Source organism: Plecotus auritus, assembly GCF_963455305.1.
Source record: "Plecotus auritus genome assembly, chromosome: 6".
Lineage (NCBI taxonomy): Eukaryota > Metazoa > Chordata > Mammalia > Chiroptera > Vespertilionidae > Plecotus > Plecotus auritus.
The window spans coordinates 30,648,157-30,667,512 of NC_137773.1; the positions used below are offsets into that span (position 1 = coordinate 30,648,157).

At 43.6% G+C, this 19,356-nt stretch overlaps 1 protein-coding gene across 5 annotated transcripts in view; it reads left to right on the forward strand.

The window, feature by feature from the left end:
- Positions 1-6,393: 6,393 nt before the first annotated feature.
- Positions 6,394-19,356, forward strand: part of NRG2 (neuregulin 2) — a 186,450-nt gene continuing 173,487 nt past the window's right edge. For 3 of the 5 annotated variants that reach the window (XM_080672981.1, XM_080672974.1, XM_080672976.1), the window contains exon 1: positions 6,456-7,358. In XM_080672981.1, the coding sequence (XP_080529107.1) occupies positions 6,665-7,358 (694 nt within the window). In that variant the 5' untranslated portion in view covers positions 6,456-6,664. Of the gene's footprint in view, positions 7,359-19,356 lie in introns of all 5 variants that reach the window. The other 2 variants (XM_080672975.1, XM_080672977.1) reach the window with 2 other exon arrangements.

Consider the following 19,356-nt stretch of genomic DNA (forward strand, 5'->3'; position numbering starts at 1 on the left):
TTAGGCTCAGCCGATCGCTAACTATGATGCACACTAACCACCAGGGGGCAGACGCTCAATGCACAGGCATGGAAACATGGAACAGACTGATGAATCTCAGAGGGAAGCCGGGAGAGGGGAGGGCGGGAAGAGATTACCCAAAGATCTTACATGCATACTAGAGGTACCTCAGCCTGGCCTTTGCCCTCTTGCAATCCGGGACCCTTCAGGGGATGTTGGAGAGCTGATTTCAGCCCAATCCCCACAGGCCAGGCCGAGGGACCCCACCCGTGCATGAATCCTTGTGCACTGGGCCTCTAGTATTATATAATTGAAATTTGCTAAGGGAGTAGAACTTAAGTGTTCACACACACACACACACACACACACACACACACAAAGGTAAATATATGAGGTGATGGGTGTGTTAATTAACATGCTCACTTCTGCAGCACATATACTAAAATTGGAACCATATAGAGAAAATTAGCATGGCCCCTGCACGAGGATGACAGGCAAATTTGTGAAGTGTTCCATATTTTGTGCAGTGTCCCAGAGGGCATCCTCAAACTCTTTGATTAGCTCAGAAGAAAGATGAGTCAAAGCACAATGTGTGGCACTCAGTAGCAAATATGACTTTTCACCATAAAAGTATTCATGTAAGGCAATCTGTGAAATGAAAACAAAGCTGAGTTGTACCTCGGTTATTTGTGCTAATGTGTTAACTTGCATTTCCTTCATAAACCTTAGACATTCTGAAATAGACTTATTTAAAAATAAATTACAATTTTGTCAATCAAACCTTAATAAGGCTAATTAAAATGAATAAATAATAGAGAGATAAACCTCAAAAGTGTGAGCTTGAGTTTGTGATAAATCAGTAGTTTTGTGTTCTTTGGAAAGTCATTTAAATTCTCTGAGTGTCTCAATTTTCTTCACCTTTTTGTAAAATGGTGCTTATACCACTTGCTCTCTAGTGCTGCAAATTTCAAATAGTCTGACGTTGGTGGAAGTAGTTTGGAGAGATTAGAGACCTCTCAGATGACAATGAAAGAGAGGCTGAGAGATGCCTCTCATTCAGAGACTTGCTGGTGCACAAAGTAAGCATTTCAACAATGGGCAAGCCTAAATGGGAATCCCAATTCTGTCATTTGGGCAAGTTATTAAACTTCCAGAAGTCTCTTCAATTTGTGAAATGCAATGTCATTGAGTAATGAAAATATAGACACAATAGGCCACTAATATATGGTAGTTATTACTATTTTTATTATCCATTATTGAATTTATGATCAAGAGTTAGCAGGTTTAGAATATCAAGCTTTATTTTCTAAGACATGCATATTAATTCACTTTTCCCCTCAGGAAAAAGTCAATATACATTAGGCTGTCCTAGGAAATCAAATACCCTGCTCGCTTATACTAAATGACGGAGGCTAATTCTGGAAGCTTGTCTGCATACGCATCACACCTCGAGGAAAACTGGACAGGCACCTTTCTTCCCTTTAGAAGTCTCTGCCTAAGTCCCCACCTTCTGGGGTTGCAGGAAAAGTGGTAGATTTGGGATTTCAAAAGTAACTTTTGCATGCTAAAGAAGATAAAATTATAGTGAAATAACTCCCAACCCTTTTAAGCGTTAGAATCTTATTTTTTTTAACATATATTTTTTATTGATTTCAGAGAGGAAGGTAGAGGGAGAGAGAGATAGAAACATCAATGATGAGAGAGAATCATTGATTGGCTGCCTCCTGCATGCCCCCCTATTGGAGATCGAGCCTGCAACCTGGGCATGTGCCCTTGACCTGAATCAAACCTGGGACCCTTCAGTTCACAGGCCAACACTCTATCCACTGAGCCAAACTTACTAGGGCAGAATCTTTTTTTAAGTTAAGAAAAATGTTTAAGAAATCCCTTGAAAATAGTTTTACTTTTAAAAATAGCTTTCCCTCTCTCTCTTTTAAGTAGCTTATAATTGAGAAAATACATGATAAAAATTAAGCAACGGTAAATTTAGAGGACCACCTTTTAAAAAATTTTTTTCTTTAAAAAAATGTTTAGTAGGTAGTATATGAACTTGATACAAATTCACAAGTTACAAAAGGGAGTACCATGAAAAGTATCCTTCTTGTACCCCATTCCTCAGTCACACAGCACCCTTTCCAGAGCCAACTATTGTTTCAATTACTGCTGTCTTTTCAAAGGTAATCTATGCTCTGCAAATATTTATGTTTTTAAAAAGACAAAAATGGTAGCGTATCTTGACTCTCTTCTTCACCTTGATTCAGTCTTCTTCATACTAGACAGTGTCTTGTTATACTTTAAAATGGAAAAAAAAAGAGAGAGAGAGAATGATTTTTGTTTTGTTTTGTTTGTTTGTTTTTGGTAAATCATCACCTGAAGATATTTTTTCCATTGCCTATTTTAGAGAGAGTGGGAGGGAGGAAAAAAGAGAGAGAGAGAGAGAGAAACATCAATGTGGGAGAGACACATTGATTGGTATGGGACCTTGATTGGGAATAAACCCTTCACTGGGCAGGCTGATGCTCAAAATCTGCCAGGGCAAAAATATGTTTTTTTAAAAAAAAACCCCACCCCAAGGGTATTTTTCTATTGTTTTTAGAGAGAGTAGAAGGGCGGGGGGGGGGGGGGGGGGAGAGAAAGAGAGAGAGAGAGAGAGAGAGAAACATCGATGTGAGACACATTGATCTGTTGCCTCCTGCACATGCCCAGACTTGGGCTGGGTATTGAGCCTGCAACCCAGGTATGTGCCCTTGCCCGGGTATCGAACCTGTGACCTTTTGGTATGAGGGCTAATGCTCTAATCACTTAACCACTTTGGCCAAGGCAAGAATATATATGTATTTTTATTCCTCCCAGTGGTATCTACTATTGAAAAGTTGCATTGCATTTTTTTTACAAATAAATTTTTAAATTGATTTTAGAGAGAGGGATGGAGAGAGACAGAGAGAGAAAGAGAGAAAGAGAGAGAGAGAGTCGGGGGAGAGGGAGAGAGAGGTTTTATTTCCACTTATTTATGCATTCATTGGTCAATTCTTGTAGGGGCTCTGACAGGGGATCGAACCCACAACTGTGGTGTATTGGGCTGACTCTCTAACCAACTGAGCTACCCAGACAGGCTGCATTACATTTTTAAACATACAGATAGTCTTAGTGTGCAATAACTACACACCACTTAGATTCTCAGCTCTTAGATTGAAAATCACTGTTATAAGTAAAATATCAATAATATTCAACCTTAATTTTGGTTCTTACTCTGCACCAGGCATTGTTCTAAGCACTTTACACTTATCTCACATAATCTACATCCTTCAAATTCTTTTCCTCTCAGTTTAAATGTTATCTCCTCATAATAGCCTTCCCTTATCCAAGTAGACCCACCCTCTCCTCTTTCCATTATTCCCTATAATTTCATCCTGTTTATTTCCTTCAGGACACATATCACTTGAAGTAATTTAGTTACCTATTCATCTACTTGTTTACTGCTGTCTTCCCAACTAGAGTATGAACTTTGAGAGCAGACAGTGTCAATTTGGTTCACTGCAGTCTACCCAGTGACCAGTATTGTGCTTGGCACAGAGGAGCCATTCTATTGGATATTTGTTGAATATGTACATAATGAGCAAAAAAACACAACTTTATGTAGTAGATCCTCTTATTACCTCCACTATATGGGTGAGGAACAGGCCTGGAGAGTGAAATAGACTCATCCCAACGTTAATAAGTTAAAATAATTGGATTGAAGCCCATCTCTGCTTGACCCCAGAGCATAAGCTCTTCCCCACTATTTTGGTCTCACTTGAGTACAGTCTTGGCTGTGTGTGATCTTGAGTAAGTCCCTTTTTCTCCCTGGGACTATTTCTTCCACGAAAAAACGGAGAGGGTGGAGTTAATGGTCTTCTTTATAGCGATGTACAAGATCTGTGGTCTATGAAATGAAAAGGGGGACAATGAAGGGGCCAACAAGATGGGCTGTGCCTTTAAAAGAGCTGATTTTCAGTTCACTAAAGATTTGCTCCTCATTATTCTATGCCAGGAACCATGTGGGGTGTCCCTTTGGATAGGAATCCAAAGACTAATAGGACATAGTCCCCACTGTTAAGATTACTGTTCTGATGGGTCTAATGCAGCCTGGTTAACAGTTGCTTAAAGTACAGTATAAGTCTGATGCTTAACGTATAGTATGCTTGAAGTACAGTTGCTTAAGAGTAAACTACAGTTGCTTAAAGTACAGTAAGAGGCACATGGTAACATGGAAGAGGAAGAATTAGTCTCATCATATATGTGTATGGGAATAGAAGGGAGGGGGGAGATATAATGCTGAGCTGGGCCTTGGGGAAAGAATAGTTTTCTACATGGACACAGGCGACAGAGTGGTGAAGGCCTGGGGAGAAGGGGATAGAAGGGGTCAATGGGGGGAAGAAGGGGACATATGTAATACTTTCAACAATAAAGATTTAATTGCCTGGCTGGTGTGGCTCACTGGTTGAGCATCACCCTATAAACCAGGAGGTCACGGGCTCATTTCCCAGTCAGGGCACATACCTGGGTTGCAGGCTCAATCCCAGAGTGGGGTGTGCAGGAGGCAGCTGATCAATGATTCTCATCATTGATGTTTCTGTCTCTCTCCCTCTCCCTTCTTCTCTGAAATTAAAAAAAAAAATTTTAAAGATTTAATTTAAAAAAGGAAAAAAAGAGAATAGTTTTCTAGGTGAACAAGATGGAAGTGAGACTTCCTGGACAGGAGACATTACATGCAGAAGCACACCAAGAAACAGTGCAATGTGCTAAGGGTTGTTAGGGTAAGTGTTTGGCTTCCAGAGCGTGGATCTGGTTAGGTTGAGAGAGCCCATGAAGAGTCATGCTGAAGAGCCTGGACTTTATTCCTGAGAGCAGAGGCATTAGCATATCATATTTACATTCTGGCAGTAACGTGATAATTCTGGCAATCGGTGATGGAGGAGGGTGATGAGGTGAGGTGTAGAAACTGGTTAAGAGGCTTTGCAGTAGTCCAGGTGAGAGATGATGTGCACTTGGAGCTACAGTATTCCTGGCAGAGTTGGAGAGAAGCTATATAAATGGGAGATATTTTAAAATGCAGAGTCAAAGGATTTGGTGATTGATTAGATGAGGAAAAATAAGATAAGAATAAAGGATTTATTGGAACAGATTGGGTTGCCAAGTATAAAAAGGTGCCATTAATAATTACAGGGAATTGGGAGTGGGGTGGGAGAGATAATGCTGCTGGCTTTGGGCATGCTAAGTGTGAGGACTTAGACAGCCAGGAGGAAAGGTCCTTCCTTTCCAGAATGACAGTCCTAGCCTAAGCCAGACATCCTTGGGCCAGTCTCCTGAAATAAAAGTCTCCAAAACCTCCCTGGAGTTCCTGGGCTGCACATCCTTCAAGCATATAAGCTGCGTATTGAAAACTTCCTGGACCCTTACTGACAGGAGGAGAATAGATCGTGGACTTGCTTTTTAAAATCAGATACTGACTCCAGTGGAGCAAACTCTCCTGCCTCTTATAATATCCACACTTTAAAAATAAGCCAGCTCTAGCTCTCAGGTTGGCTCCAGGAAGCCCCCATCTCCTTTGGGCTCGGCTTTTTAAAAGATGGAGTTGCAGCCCTGGCCGGTGGTGTTAAGAGGTTAGAGCGTCGGCAGGCGCACTGAAGGATGGCACGTAGCTGGGTTGCAGGTTCATCCCAGACTCCGCACACTGGGGGCCGAGTGTGGGAGGCAACCCATCCATGTGTCTCTCACATCAATGTTTCTCTCTTTCTCTCTTCCCCTCCCAACCCTAACGCTCTCTCTAAAAATCAATGGAAAAAAATATCTTCGGGTGGGGATTAAAAACAACAAAAAGATGAGGTTGCAGCCTGGCCCCCCTGGTAGCTGGAGAGAACCCAGATCTTGGGGGGCTGGACCCTCTCCCAACCACCAACCCTGTTTAGGTGTTCTCAATGCCAAGACAAGAGCCCATGTAGCCCCAACTCTTTGCCAAAAGACAGGACTGAGATCCCCAGCGCTCACCTGGCGGTGGCAGGGCCGAGCACATGGGCTCGATGAGGGGCCGTCCTTTAGGGCCCTCCCAGGGAAGGGGACAACCCAGGAGGCGGGAGGCTGGATCAGCACCCGGCAGTGGCAATCTACAGCCTGTGGCCAAAGGCAGGGGCACGCCCTGTGTCCCATTCCCCAAGTTCATATGAGGGTGCCAGAATCCGTTATCTCTACTCCGCCCCTTCTTCACGCACTACTCCACTGTCACGTCTATAAATCCCAGGAGCAAAGGGTAGCACGATCCTTCCCGCGTCCTGCGGGGCCCAGAAGCTGGGCACTAAAGCAGTGCAGTCCCCAGCTTCCCCTGCAGAAGCCGCGCTCCTCGCTTGGTCCGGAGGTAGAGGGGGCGCGAGAGAGCAAGTGGGCGGGTGTCCCATCCTCCGCATCCTCCTCCAGGTCCTGGCGCGCAGGGTGGGAGCGCTGCGCGGCTCCGCGCTGCGCACCGCGGCCCGCTTGCCGCCTGCCCCTTGCCCAGCTGGGCCACGTCCCCAGGCTGCGGGTGGAGGGCTACGAAGCACTAACGTTACGCTGTTTCCGGTTTTTCAGCAGGCTCTGTTTCCCCTCCCAAGGCGGCGGCTGAGCGGCGGAGCCCCCCAAATGGCCTGGCCAGATGCGGCAGGTTTGCTGCTCAGCGCTGCCGCCGCCGCCACTGGAGAAGGCTCCGTGCAGCAGCTACAGCGACAGCAGCAGCAACAGCAGCAGCAAGAGGAGCAGCAGCAGCAGCGAGAGCAGCAGCAGCAGGAGCAGCAGCAGCAGCAGCCACAGCAGCATCTCCCGTCCCGCTGCGCCCCCAGAGCCGCGGCCGCCGCAACAGCCGCAGCCCCGCAGCCCCGCAGCCCGGAGAGCCGCCGCCCGCTCGCGAGCCGCAGCCGCCGGCGGCATGAGGCGCGACCCGGCCCCCGGCTTCTCCATGCTGCTCTTCGGTGTGTCGCTTGCCTGCTACTCGCCTAGCCTCAAGTCAGTGCAGGACCAGGCGTACAAGGCACCCGTGGTGGTGGAGGGCAAGGTACAGGGGCTGGCGCCGGCCGGCGGATCCAGCTCCAACAGCACCCGTGAGCCGCCTGCCTCGGGTCGAGTGGCGCTGGTGAAGGTGCTGGACAAGTGGCCGCTCCGGAGCGGGGGGCTGCAGCGCGAGCAGGTGATCAGCGTGGGCTCCTGTGCGCCGCTCGAAAGGAACCAGCGCTATATCTTTTTCCTGGAGCCCACGGAGCAGCCTTTAGTCTTTAAGACGGCTTTTGCCCCCCTCGACACCAACGGCAAAAACCTCAAGAAAGAGGTGGGCAAGATCCTGTGCACTGACTGCGGTGAGTCGCCCCCTCTCTCTGCTGGAGAAAGGGGGGAGGGGCGAGGCGGTGGAGAATGGGGGTGGGGCGGGGAGGTGCTGCAGGTGCCCAGGCCGGGCAGAGCCCGACCGCTGGGGGTGGGGCCGCCCCTGGGCAGGGCGGCTGGCACGGGTGGATGAGGGGTTTGAGATTAGGGAGAAGGAGGATCAGGCTCAAAGTGTGCCAGGGGTGGGAAAGGGCGGAGGGAGGCGCTGGCCTGTGCCAACAGGGATCTGCGGCTGATGTATGGCATGTGGGGCTGGAAAGCTGCCATCATAGCCCAGTAGAGGCAGGAAAAATGGAGAAGTCCGGTGGTGCTGGCCCGAGGCTCAGTGGATCAGGAGTGACCCTCGGAGGCCTTGCCCGTTCTGCTCCCACGGGCCTGCCTTGGCCAGGTTGGCAGGGTCTGCAGGAGCAGCTGGGCAGACTCCCAGGCTGTGAAGGCCTCCGCTTAGAAGTTCTCCTAGACCTAGGGAATGATGGCCCCCGCCCCCTCCTTTCTCTCCTGGCTTCTCAGGTCTGCTTATCCACACCGCTGGCGCAGGCAGAGTTGGACTTTTTCTGCTACTGTTTTCTGTCGCCCATGTGGCTCCAGTTTTTTTCTCCATCGTGATTTTCTCAATGTGTTGCCTGCTCAGCGGGTAGCACAGCCTTCTGTTAACCTCCAGGACTAGCTAGCAGACATCCTTCGGGCTGTTTCTCGGAGATCCTACTAGGTCTGTTAATAGTGATAAGGATGAAATAGAGTAACTTCTGCCCATGCTGTAAGTTCAGCTCTGACATCTTACTGGCAGGATGTGTTGACTGCATCTCTCCTCTTCACGATGTTGGGTGCTGCACAGGAATGCAGGTGATAAGAAACAAAACACAGAAATTTGTAGATCTGTGTAGCTGGGGATGGAGGTCTCCCATGTCAAAAGTGAAAGAAATGTCAGTTTAAGAATTTTTTCTTCTTGTCCCTGAGTCCAGTACTTATTTCTCAGGAAGATAAATTTAAACCAAATTGTCCCCATACTGAAGTATTTGGTGTTAGCTTGTCTTATGCTTATTCATGTTGGGGTTTCATTTTGTCCTGTCTAAGGCTGAATTTGGTGCTTGTGGTGTGACTCTGAGCCATGTAATCACTGAATTGTGACAGATGTCCTGGACTGCCACAGAAGTTGGGATGGTTACCCAGTTTACTGATTCTGGGTAGTATAACGAGGCTTTGAGTAAGTTGCAAAGAATGTGGAACAGCTCATTGGAAGTTTTGCTGCCTTCATCTTTCTAGATCAATGCCTTTTGCTTGTGGAAGCTCTCCTACTCCTGGATCCCCCACTATTACCACCATCCCGGCCCTTCAAAAGACACATTTTAGTTTAGTGCTTGGGAGAACATATACCTTACTTTAATGAGAAGAATCTTGCAGTATCCTTTCTTTCTTTTTCTTTTTCTTTTTTTCTTCTTCTTGCAGTGTCTTAAAAAGGAAAAACATTTGGTGATAATAGCAGTTTCTGTCTCTGACATTGTTTTGTGGAATATTGTTGACTGCTCTTTCATGTTGGTTTTATGTTCTGAAATGTTTTATGATGACAAGTGGAGACCGGTTAAGAATTTTTAATTTTTTATTCTGCTAAGTATTTTATCTGAGATCCCCTGGGGAGCCGTGGAACTGTATTGTGCAGTGGGAAATAGATAGTAAAAACATTTATTGAACCTTGTCCAAGGACAGCTTCTGTTTTGGATTTCGGTGAGTTGCTCCTGAATATGCACAGAGCACATTGCCAGGCTCATCCACTGAGACATGATGGTAATTGTCAGATAACCCCAGAGGGTCACTGGCTTCGCTACTTCCAGTCCCCCGCTCCCTCTCTCCCCCCTCACACACATCATACCTTGTTTGTTTTAGTGAGCGTTTAAGAGTTGAATGTAGAGATCATGAAAGATTTGGGGGTCAGAAATAAAGTCTGCTTTTAGGTTATGGTCATCTCATGATTAAAATAGCATGTGTAGTACAGTTCTCAACAAGATACATTGAGAACTGCAATCACTGCTAAAGAAAAGGCCCTCACACATCACAAATTATCAGGGAGCAGGAATGGTATCTGTAGGATACTCAAAAATATTCGCTTTGAATTGATAGTATATAGATACATGTTAGTTTTGGAGGGTTATATAAGGGGAGTAGAAATTAAAGGACATTTTTGTGAGAAGAAACTTGTAAAACTGGTGATAATATGCCAGAAGAGCATAAACTGCATTTTCTTATTTTCTATTATGTGGTTAAAGAAAACATGCACTGGTAATGGTATATTAAATAAGGAAACAACATCTTCCTTGTGCTCAGCAGGAAATAACTAACAAATTCATTTTCTGTTTTCTATCTCTAAAGAAAGCCCTCTGGGCCTCAGGGTCATTGGGAACATTTTCTCCTTGGAGCACATTTACCCATTGCAAAATAGGGAAACTGGCATTTGGAGACTGTCATCATGGCCGTTATATTGAGCAACTGTGGTTGAATAGTTACTTTGTTTAGCCAGTTTCAGCTCTAAGTGTGTCTAGGTTCTGAAAGGTGTGGTTCCCAGGGAGATCTAGTTGTGTTTTGGTGGGCTAGGACTTCGGGATAGCTTACTGTATAGAGGAAAATATTGTGCTTAACAGTTGGCACATGCCTTGGTAGCATCCACTGAGGGGTCATACTGGACCCCTTCCACAAGGTCCTCAGCAATGGCTAATTTCACTGCAACTGTGAAATGGTGACTTGAAGTCTGTACAGTCCTCCTGGTAATCGACAGATCTAATATTTGTCATTCATCCAAAAGAACTACCTCTGGTGATAAAGAGTTGAATAAAATCTTTGCATTTCTGAGAAGATTGCACACACAGAGGGATTCTGCAGGAAAGGAGAGGAAAAATAGAAAGGACGCTCAGAGATTAGCAAAGCAACTCTATACAGTGCTATAAGAGCATCCTGCTCTGCAAATAGTCCTGTATTTTTAATAGTGGTTGCATATATTTTGGTATAATCACACTATAACTAGGTTCTTCCATATATATATATGTATATATGTGTATATATATATGATTTTAATCTGTTTTCTTATTGGCAGGATATAGTCGATATCATAAAAAAGAAAGCTCATTCTTCCTTTGGGACTTTCTGATATGAAGTTTTCTTCCAAAGTATAGTGTATTCCTGGGGGATATCCCATTCTTTAGGGTCATTTTTAATTAATTTGGCACCTAAATTCACATATTAGAGAAAGGTGGTCCACAATATTCAAAAGCGACTGCATATTTTAAAAATACTATTTATTTAAAGAATCTTTGTTTCCCCAGCCAGCTGGAAACCCAGCTGTGCTACAGTTGTAGGTGGGAAAGTGAAACTAGGTTAGAAACTGACCAGTCCTGCCCAGCTGGGGTGGCTCACTGGTTGAGCGTGGACCTATAAACCAGGATTCCCAGTCAGGGCCCAGGCCCAGATTGTGGGCTCAATCTCCAGTGTGGGGCATCAAGAGGCCACTGATCAATGATTCTCTCTCACTGTTGATGTTTCTATCTCTCTCTCCCTCTCCCTTTCTCTCTGAAATCAACAACAACAAAAAATTAAAACAAAAACAAAAAACTGACCAGTCCTAGTGGTGAGGAGTCAAGTCTTGGTCATAGATTTAGGGGTAGAATTACCATCATCATGTCATTATTTCTTTCGTTGGCTGCTTTCCTCAGCAGACTGTGATTCTTATAGGCAGGAACCATATCTTTTTTATTTTATTTTACTTTTAAAATGTATTTTTTATTGTTGATAGTATTACAGATATCTCCTATTCACCCCTCCCCCATTTATCCTCTCCTCCAGCCCCTATCCCTGCCCCCAGGTCTTCACTATCCTATTGCCCATGTCCATGAGCTATGCATATAAGTATATAGGTTCTTTGGTTTATTTCTTCTCATGCCCCCAACCCCATATCTTACCGTTGAGTTCTTTTGTGTGTGTGTGAGTTAAAAAAACACAACACTGATTTGAGAAAGAGAAACATCGATTTGTTGTTCTACTTATTTATACGATGCTCTCATGAACTGAGCTATCAGGCCAGGGCTAACTTTGAGTTCTTGTTTCTCCTTGTTCTCCTACCCCCAGTATTTGATGCTGCCCCTGGCTTATAGTGGGACTCTCATAAGTGTCTTTTGAATGGATGAAGTCAAGTGAGGTTAAAAAAGCAAGCCTCTACTAATACTAATAATACTAAAAGCATCTTAACTTGCAGACCTGTGACACTACGTACAGTGCTGAAAAGCTGAGTTTGATGATAGCCTTTACCTGTGCTGTGGGAACTTTTCTTCCAAAGGAGTCATTGTCAGCTAGAGTACTTAACCCAAAGTGCTTAATCATTGTGCTGATTAGCGTTAATGGGATTTGAGCTGTGGAGAATAAAGGTCTTGCTGGCTGGAGAAGAAAACCCTCCAGTAAAATGCCTATCAGTTTGAATTAACAAATGGTAAACTACAGAGAGTGGTATATTAACTAATGGGGTGATTAACTTCCTCTTGGTCCCAATCCTCTTTACCATCTTATATTATTGAGGACATTTTAAATTTATTTTCTAACAGCAACTATATCAAGTTAGCTTTTTTTCTTTATAAAATTGTATTTATGTTTTTGAATATATAACACACATATATGGCTCAAAATTTATATGGTGAAAAGTCTTTTTTCTCACTCCGTCCTCAGCTACCTGTCTCTAAGGCAATTGTAAAATAACATTATTGAAATGTGTATCTCTCTAAAATCAGAATGTTTTCAAAGTAGTCATATATATTTTTAGCAGATGGAGAATGTTAATTTTGCCATTAGGATAATCTTATAGTAAATTCTTCACATGCAATATTTTTTTTAACCTAACCCAAGATCTTAACCATTACCTACCTCACAAATATAACCTAAGGTCAGGAGTGAAAATACCAACTTACTTCTTAGATACTTTTTCATTAAGAAGTTTTCCATGACAATTAATTTTGTGAGTGAGCCTTAATTGGGATGCTCAAAGGAGAGAGCCAGAGATTTGATACTGAGCTTTGGGGCTGCAGTTGTGCCCATACAGCAGTTCCTACTGTTTCACATTCTTGCTAATCTCACAATAGCATCCATGTGGGAAATTAGAGGATTCCATATATGGAAAGAGAAAACTCCACAGTGCCTAATTGCTTTGATTTTCATTTAGAAGCCAAAGACCCAGTTGCTGATGAAGAGTTTGATTTTGACTATATTCCTGTACAGCTGATTTTGACTAGATTCCAGGGGGAATTAGCCCCTCATATACTAGTTTGAAGTACTGTGTTTAAGGTAACTGATTTGAACATAGCATTAAAATGTCAGAGGATCGGGAAATTGCCATTTGGATAAATGGGGAAAACACAAATACACAGATCTAAACAGTGAGAAGTCTTAACCCTCTAAGTCATTTTGGTTTCATGGTACGTGGCCGTTTTGAACATTACTTTGGAAAAGGAATGATGACATCAGTATCAATGAAGTGTCCCCCCCACCCCCGCCCCTCCACTCCCCTCTCTGTGAAGTCCTCAACAACTTGTTTCTGAGTTGTTCTTTTCAAAGTCTGAAGTGTTGTTAGTATAATTTATATATACAAAGGTAAAGGAAATTTCCTCCCAAATTTTGAATTTGGTTGGATGTCTGTGAAATGGGGATTTTTGTCTCACTTGCTCCTAGTGATTTAACCCCCCTCTCCCACTTTATTGATTGGAATTTGTACATAGAAATATATCCGGTTCATGAATTTCAAGAGATGATATAGGAACTCTTTAGAAAACTGGGGAAAGTAGATGAATTGACTGGTGGAAGTACTAAATTATGACAAGTTTGAAAAAAAAATGACTGTCTTATGTGAAATGAAAGTCAAGTCCTTTAAAAGATCAGCATACAAATGAGTCGTGGTGAGCTCCACAGAAGGCTATAGGAACTGAAACAAACCTGGAGGGTCATTAAAAGGCATTAGGATGACATGAAAGAAGACAAGCTGTACCAGGTAAAGACTGGGCAGCTTTTGCCAATCTGGGGTCAAAAAGATAGGTTCACACGGACTGAGATCATTTGCTGCTAATCAGCAGTGATGTTTTTGGTAATTATGAAATGAGGTTAACTTAAGGCACCTTCTTTCCCTGGCTAGTTGCTGCCAGCAGAGTGTGGCATACAAGCTTTGTTCTACAATAACATTCCCTTCCCGCTTTATACATGCAGTGAAATCCAAATAGCCTCTCCTGGGACCTTCCCTGGGACAGAGCCTGTAAGCTCTTCTCTGTGCCTCCGATCAGGACCTGATTGTGCTGCTTGCCTCCTGGGGTGGGGCTGGAGGTGGCTAACATTCCATTTACCCCTGCAGACCTCTCCAGAGTGGCTGAGGCACAGGTTTCCTAGCAGGTTTCAGGATTCTGCTAGCAACTTTGCCCCCCAAGACATGATGTTTGGGTTACTTTTTATTTTCTCTTTAGAAACAGAATCCTAAATGGTTCTCTTTTTCCTTCACAGATTTCCTGCCCTGTGTTGAGGACATTGGCTCCTCCTCCTCTTTCCTTCCCTGGTCTGTTTATACAGACTGAGGATTTGTCTTTGTCCTTTAGGCTGGGATGTTTTACTTGGTCTTGATCTTGATCTTGGTCCAACTAATAGAAGCCAAGCTGAACTAACATTCCTCAGAACTGTATGAATGAGAGAAAGGTCACCACATAGCTAAATACCTGGTCCAGCCCATGGGAAAGTCAGAACATCATTCATTTGATTGTGACAGTGATGTAATTTGGTACCCCAAAGGTTGTACTATGAAAAAAGCTTTATTTCAATTCTATCTTTCAAATGTTTGCTTCAACAAATATTTGAATATGTGCTCTGTGTCAAGAACTAGGAGCCTTAGGGAAGTTGTATCAGACACAGTCTTTGTCATCAAGGAGCTTATAGTCTAGAAGTACAAAGAAAACTAGTAGTCATTCCATCCAGAGTATGATGAATGTCTTAAGATATACCAACATACAGCCCTGGCTGGGTAGCTCAGGTGGTTGGAGCGTTGTCCGGAGATGCCAAGGTTGCAGGTTTCATCTCCAGTCAGGGCACATACAAGAAGCCTCTCTGTCTCTCTGTCTCTCTATCTCTCTCTCTCCATCTCTCTCTTTCTCTCTCAAGTCAATAAATAACAACAACAACAACAAAGATATACTAACATATTGCTTTTGGGAGGAGGGGAAAGTCATAAAGGGAAGATTAAACCTGGTTAGAGGGTTAAAGAAAGTTTCTTGGAAAAGCAGTTTGAGATAGGATTCTAATAAAGATAGATGAGGTGGAGGTGGCTTAGGGATAGAGAGGAAATTGACTGACTAAATCTACTCCATGCGGAGAGAGCAGTGTTCTCAGTAGCAGAGGGATGTGTTTGTAGTACAGAAAACAACCAGGGTGAAAGAAAAATGGGCAGGTATTCCTCATTTTTCCTTATTCTTGGGGTTTTAGTATTTATGGCCTGTATTAATTATATGACACTTAACAATTTAATGCCATGCATTTTAATTATTTTTGATGGGTCAGTATCTTATGTCTTTCATCTTATTGTAAGATTTTTGGGAGCAGTAACTTAAAATATGGTTAAGTAAATATTTGATTAAGAAGGGAGTGAGCCCTTTCGCTTTCTCTACTGACCACTTATGACCTAGACAAATTTCAAGGTTCCTTAAGTGACAGATCAATCATGAAGAGCATATTCAGACATTTTGATAAAGAACAGAAAATTTGCTTTTCAGTTATGATTTCTTTTCTCTGATAGTCCATCATCTCATTTCCTTTCAAGTACTTCTTCTCAAGTTTTAGAATTATCTCTAGGTGGTTTCGCTCACACATATCAATATTTTGGCTTGTACTTCCTTTCTGTCTTGGTTAGTTAGCATTCTGTAAAATTATCCAGTTTTACTTGCTATGTGAGCTTTATGGGTATTCTCCATTGTAGTCTATCATTAAGATATTCACTTAGACTGTTACTCAGGCTGTTCATGCTTCAAGTTGAATAGCTTAAGAGGTAAGAAGTCTGACCAGGTGTTTCTGTAGTAAGCAGAGGCGGTTGTACCTTTTTGCCTAGTAGGCAGCTTGGGGGTGTCTGGAGGTTAGTCCTGGTTCTTAGATCTTTCTTTTTTCTAAAAGGGTAGGGAGTGGGAACCCAATGCTTCTTCATGTGCTGGGCAGAAGTATCTAGGGGGGGTCGCGGAGGGGGCCTCTCTAGAGGGAGTTCTCTTCTAGCTCAGAGGTCCTAAGGACCACTAGTCAACACCTTGCAGAAGGCTGAGGATTTGTCTTTGTCAGGGTCCCTCCCACTGGTGCCTGTGGCCATTAGTATAATCTCAGTATAGTACCCCACCATGTTGCTTAGGTCAGTAATGAATTTCACAAGCACTGCCCAATCAGTGACTCTGTTCTGGAGTAGCTTTGTATGGCTTCAGAGAGGAAAGGTTATTTACTAGTCAGGATGAACAAGTAGCTTCACTTGATCTGTCTTGTTTGAATTTCTGTCTCTGAATGAGAAAAACCAGCAGGGCTGCAGCCAGTGCAGCTTTCTCAGCATTGTCATTGGTTGGTTGGATTTCAGGGGGGAAATGCATAGCTTTTTAAAAAGGAAGAAAAGAGTCTCAGATCACGATATGATCCAATTGTCACAGAGTGAACAGGTAAAAAGCTTCTTCTTTTTTTAAAATGACAACTCTTTTTTAGCCATTTTCAAGATGTCTCTTTCTTTTTTTTTAAAATATATTTTATTAATTTTTTATAGAGAGGAAGGGAGAGGGATAGAGAGTTATAAACATCAATCAGCTGCCTCCTGCACACCCCCTACTGGGGATGTGCCCACAACAAAGGTACATGCCCTTGACCGGAATTGAACCTGGGACCCTTCAGTCCTCAGGCCGATGCTCTATCCACTGAGCCAAACCGGTCAGGGCTAAAAATCTTCTTTTAAAGGACACTGGGGCTTCCAAAGGCAGCCTGTCAGACTGCTTGCTCCTAATTGTGTGTTGTTTTTTTTTAATTAAATATATTTTTATTGATTTCAGAGAGGAAGGGAGAGGGCGAGAGAGAGAGAAAAACATCACTGATGAGAGAGAATCATTGGTTGGCTGCCTCCTGCACGCCACCCACTGGGGATCAAGCCCACAACCTGGGCATGTGTCCTGACTGTGAATCGAACCGTGACCTCCTAGTTCATAGGTGGACGCTCTACCACTGAACCATGCTGTCCGGGCCAGTTGGTTTCCTTTTTATAGTCTGTTATTTTTCTGAGACCCTCCTCCTTGGGGCTGTACTTCTCCCACTTTACCCCTCTATGCTCCCCACCTTTCTGCTTAGGGCTGCTGCCATGCTTGCTTTTGTTATAAATTTAACAGCCATTCCTTAGCCACCATTTCCAAGAATGAGAGGAGTTTCCAGAGATTTCTAGTACAAAGTTTCCAACCCTTCCTTGGATTTTAAGGCTGATAGATTTTGTGGAAGGTAGGAAAGATGCCTGGGAATGGTACCTATGAGGGTGGAACCACATTTGACAAATCTGGCTAAATTTCTCTCAGGTCCAGTTCTTTTGGACAAAACATGAGGTTTTCCAAGAAGGCCTCTCCCATATTTCCGAGTCTCATTTTTAAAATTTTTTATTTTTATGGATTTTTTATTTTTTTTAGAGTGAGGAAGAGAGAGAAAGCGAGATGGGGGAGAGAGAGAGAGAGAGAGAGAGAGAGAGAGAGAGAGAGAGAGAGAGAGAGAGAGAGAAGAGAGAAATATTGATTGGCCACTACCACCCACACGTGCCCCAACAGGGGATCAAAACCGAATCTTGGGTATGTGTCCTGACTGGGAATTGAACTTGCCACCTTTCAGTGTACAGGACAATGCTCCAACAATGCCCCAACCAACTGAGCCACACTGGCCAGGGCTCAAAGTCTCATTTTCAAAAGGGAACGCTTTCTCCAAAAAGTCTAGTAATATTCACTGGCCTCTTAGTGACATTAAAATGTCTTGGTCAAATAGTGACAATAGTCTCTGTCAGATGACACATCTGAGGCTCAACCCAGATGATTCAGGTCAATACTGAGAAGATTCTAGAATGTGGAGCCAGGTAGTCAGGATGAAACAAGATATTGGGTGAAGCAGTATATTACCATTACTGAGAGAAACCCTTTGCTGCTGGGAAAGAATCTAACTTGTAGGCTGAAGGGAGGCACATGGGTGGCCCCAGATAGGGAGGGAGCTTGCAGTCTTTGTTTCTCATTATGTAAATTATCTGAGTAGGTTTCCACTGTGCATGGTATGCATGCAGCTAACAGGACAAATGGGAGCTGTAGCTGAGACTGGTTCCCTTGGGAATACCGTTTTCACTTCTGCTGGTTTTATCCCAGCTTCTACTTTTGCCCACACATAGTGTGAGCTCTGTGCTTCTCTGTGGTATTGCAGCCTCAGGGCCTCTGATGAATGGTCTGCCTGAGGCCCAGGGCTTGTTGTACAAAGTGAGAGTTAAAGGCATTGGTTCTAGGTTACTTCTCAGAAGGGGTCACTTGAAACTTCAGTAAAAGAAACTGTGTCTAAAAAAGAAAACATCACGTTGGGTTTGATGGTCTTCATTGGGCCAAAGTCATGAACCATATCTTTTAAAAGTAAATGCAAGAGTTTGCTTTCCTCATCTCTGAAGTTAAATAACAGCCTAATCATTCCAGGTAGGGATAAGTCTTGTCATTGTAAGAGGAGAATGGAAAAGGACTGCTCTGTCTACATGACTCAGGGTAATCCAGCAGACATCCTGTGGTTCAAAGATCACTTTCTTTGGAAGAGTTTGTTACTAACACCTGTGGGTTTTGGGGAGTTGTCTCATGGCTGACTTGCACTTGATCTTGTCACTCTCTTTTTTGAAAAAAATATATTTTTATTGATTTTAGAGAGAAAGGAAGGGAGAGGGAGAGGGATAGAGAGATAAAAACATTGATGAGAGAGAAACATCAACACCGGTGGGCTGCCTCCTGCATGCCCCCACCTAGGATCGAGCTTGCAACCTGGGCATGTGCCCTGGCTGGGAATTGAATCAGTGACCTTTTGGTGCGTGGGTTGATGCTCAACCACTGAGTCACACTGGCCAGGACCTGGCTCTTCTTTTTGACTGCCTTGTAAAGGCTATAGTTCCTAAGGACTCTCCTGGGTTCTCTTCTCAATTTATGTAATCTGTTTTGAAGCTTCAACTATACAGAGCATAGTGGTTAAGACTGCATGCTCGGGAGCCAACTTTGAAGGGTGAATCTTGGCTCTATGACTTCATAGCCCTATAACCTTGGGCAAATTAATTAACTTCTTTGTGCCTCAGGTTCCCCAGTTGTAAAATGGTGCTAATAATAATACCTACCTCTTAGCATTGTGATAAGGATTCACTGAGTCACTTCCTGAGAAGTGCAGTATTTGCTTGTAGAAAACATTTAATGCAGAGCAACTGCAATTACTATTATTGTCATGTCTATTGGTAGTGGAAAGAGAATGGCTTTGGAATCTTATATTAAATTCTTGACTCTGTTCCTTACTAGCTATGTGAACTTGGGAAAATTCCCTTAATCTTTCTGAGTCCCTGTTCCCTATTGCCTATGGCACATTGTTTCAGTTATCTATGGTTGCATAACAAACCACCCCCAAAGGTAGTGGCTTCAAACAGCAACACTTATTAGTTATTGTCTCTCAGAGTTCTAGGGATTTACTAAGCCCAGCTAGAAGGTTTAGTATCTTTAAAAAAAAAATGTTTTTATTGATTTCAGAGAGGAAGGGAGAGGGAGATAGAGATAGAAACATCAATGATGAGAGAGAATTATTGATCTGTTGTCTCCTGCACACCCCACACTGGGGGGTCGAGCCTACAATCTGGGTATGTGGCCTGTCCGGGAATTGAACCATGACCTCCTGGTTTATAGGTTGACTCTCAACCACTGATCCACACTGGCC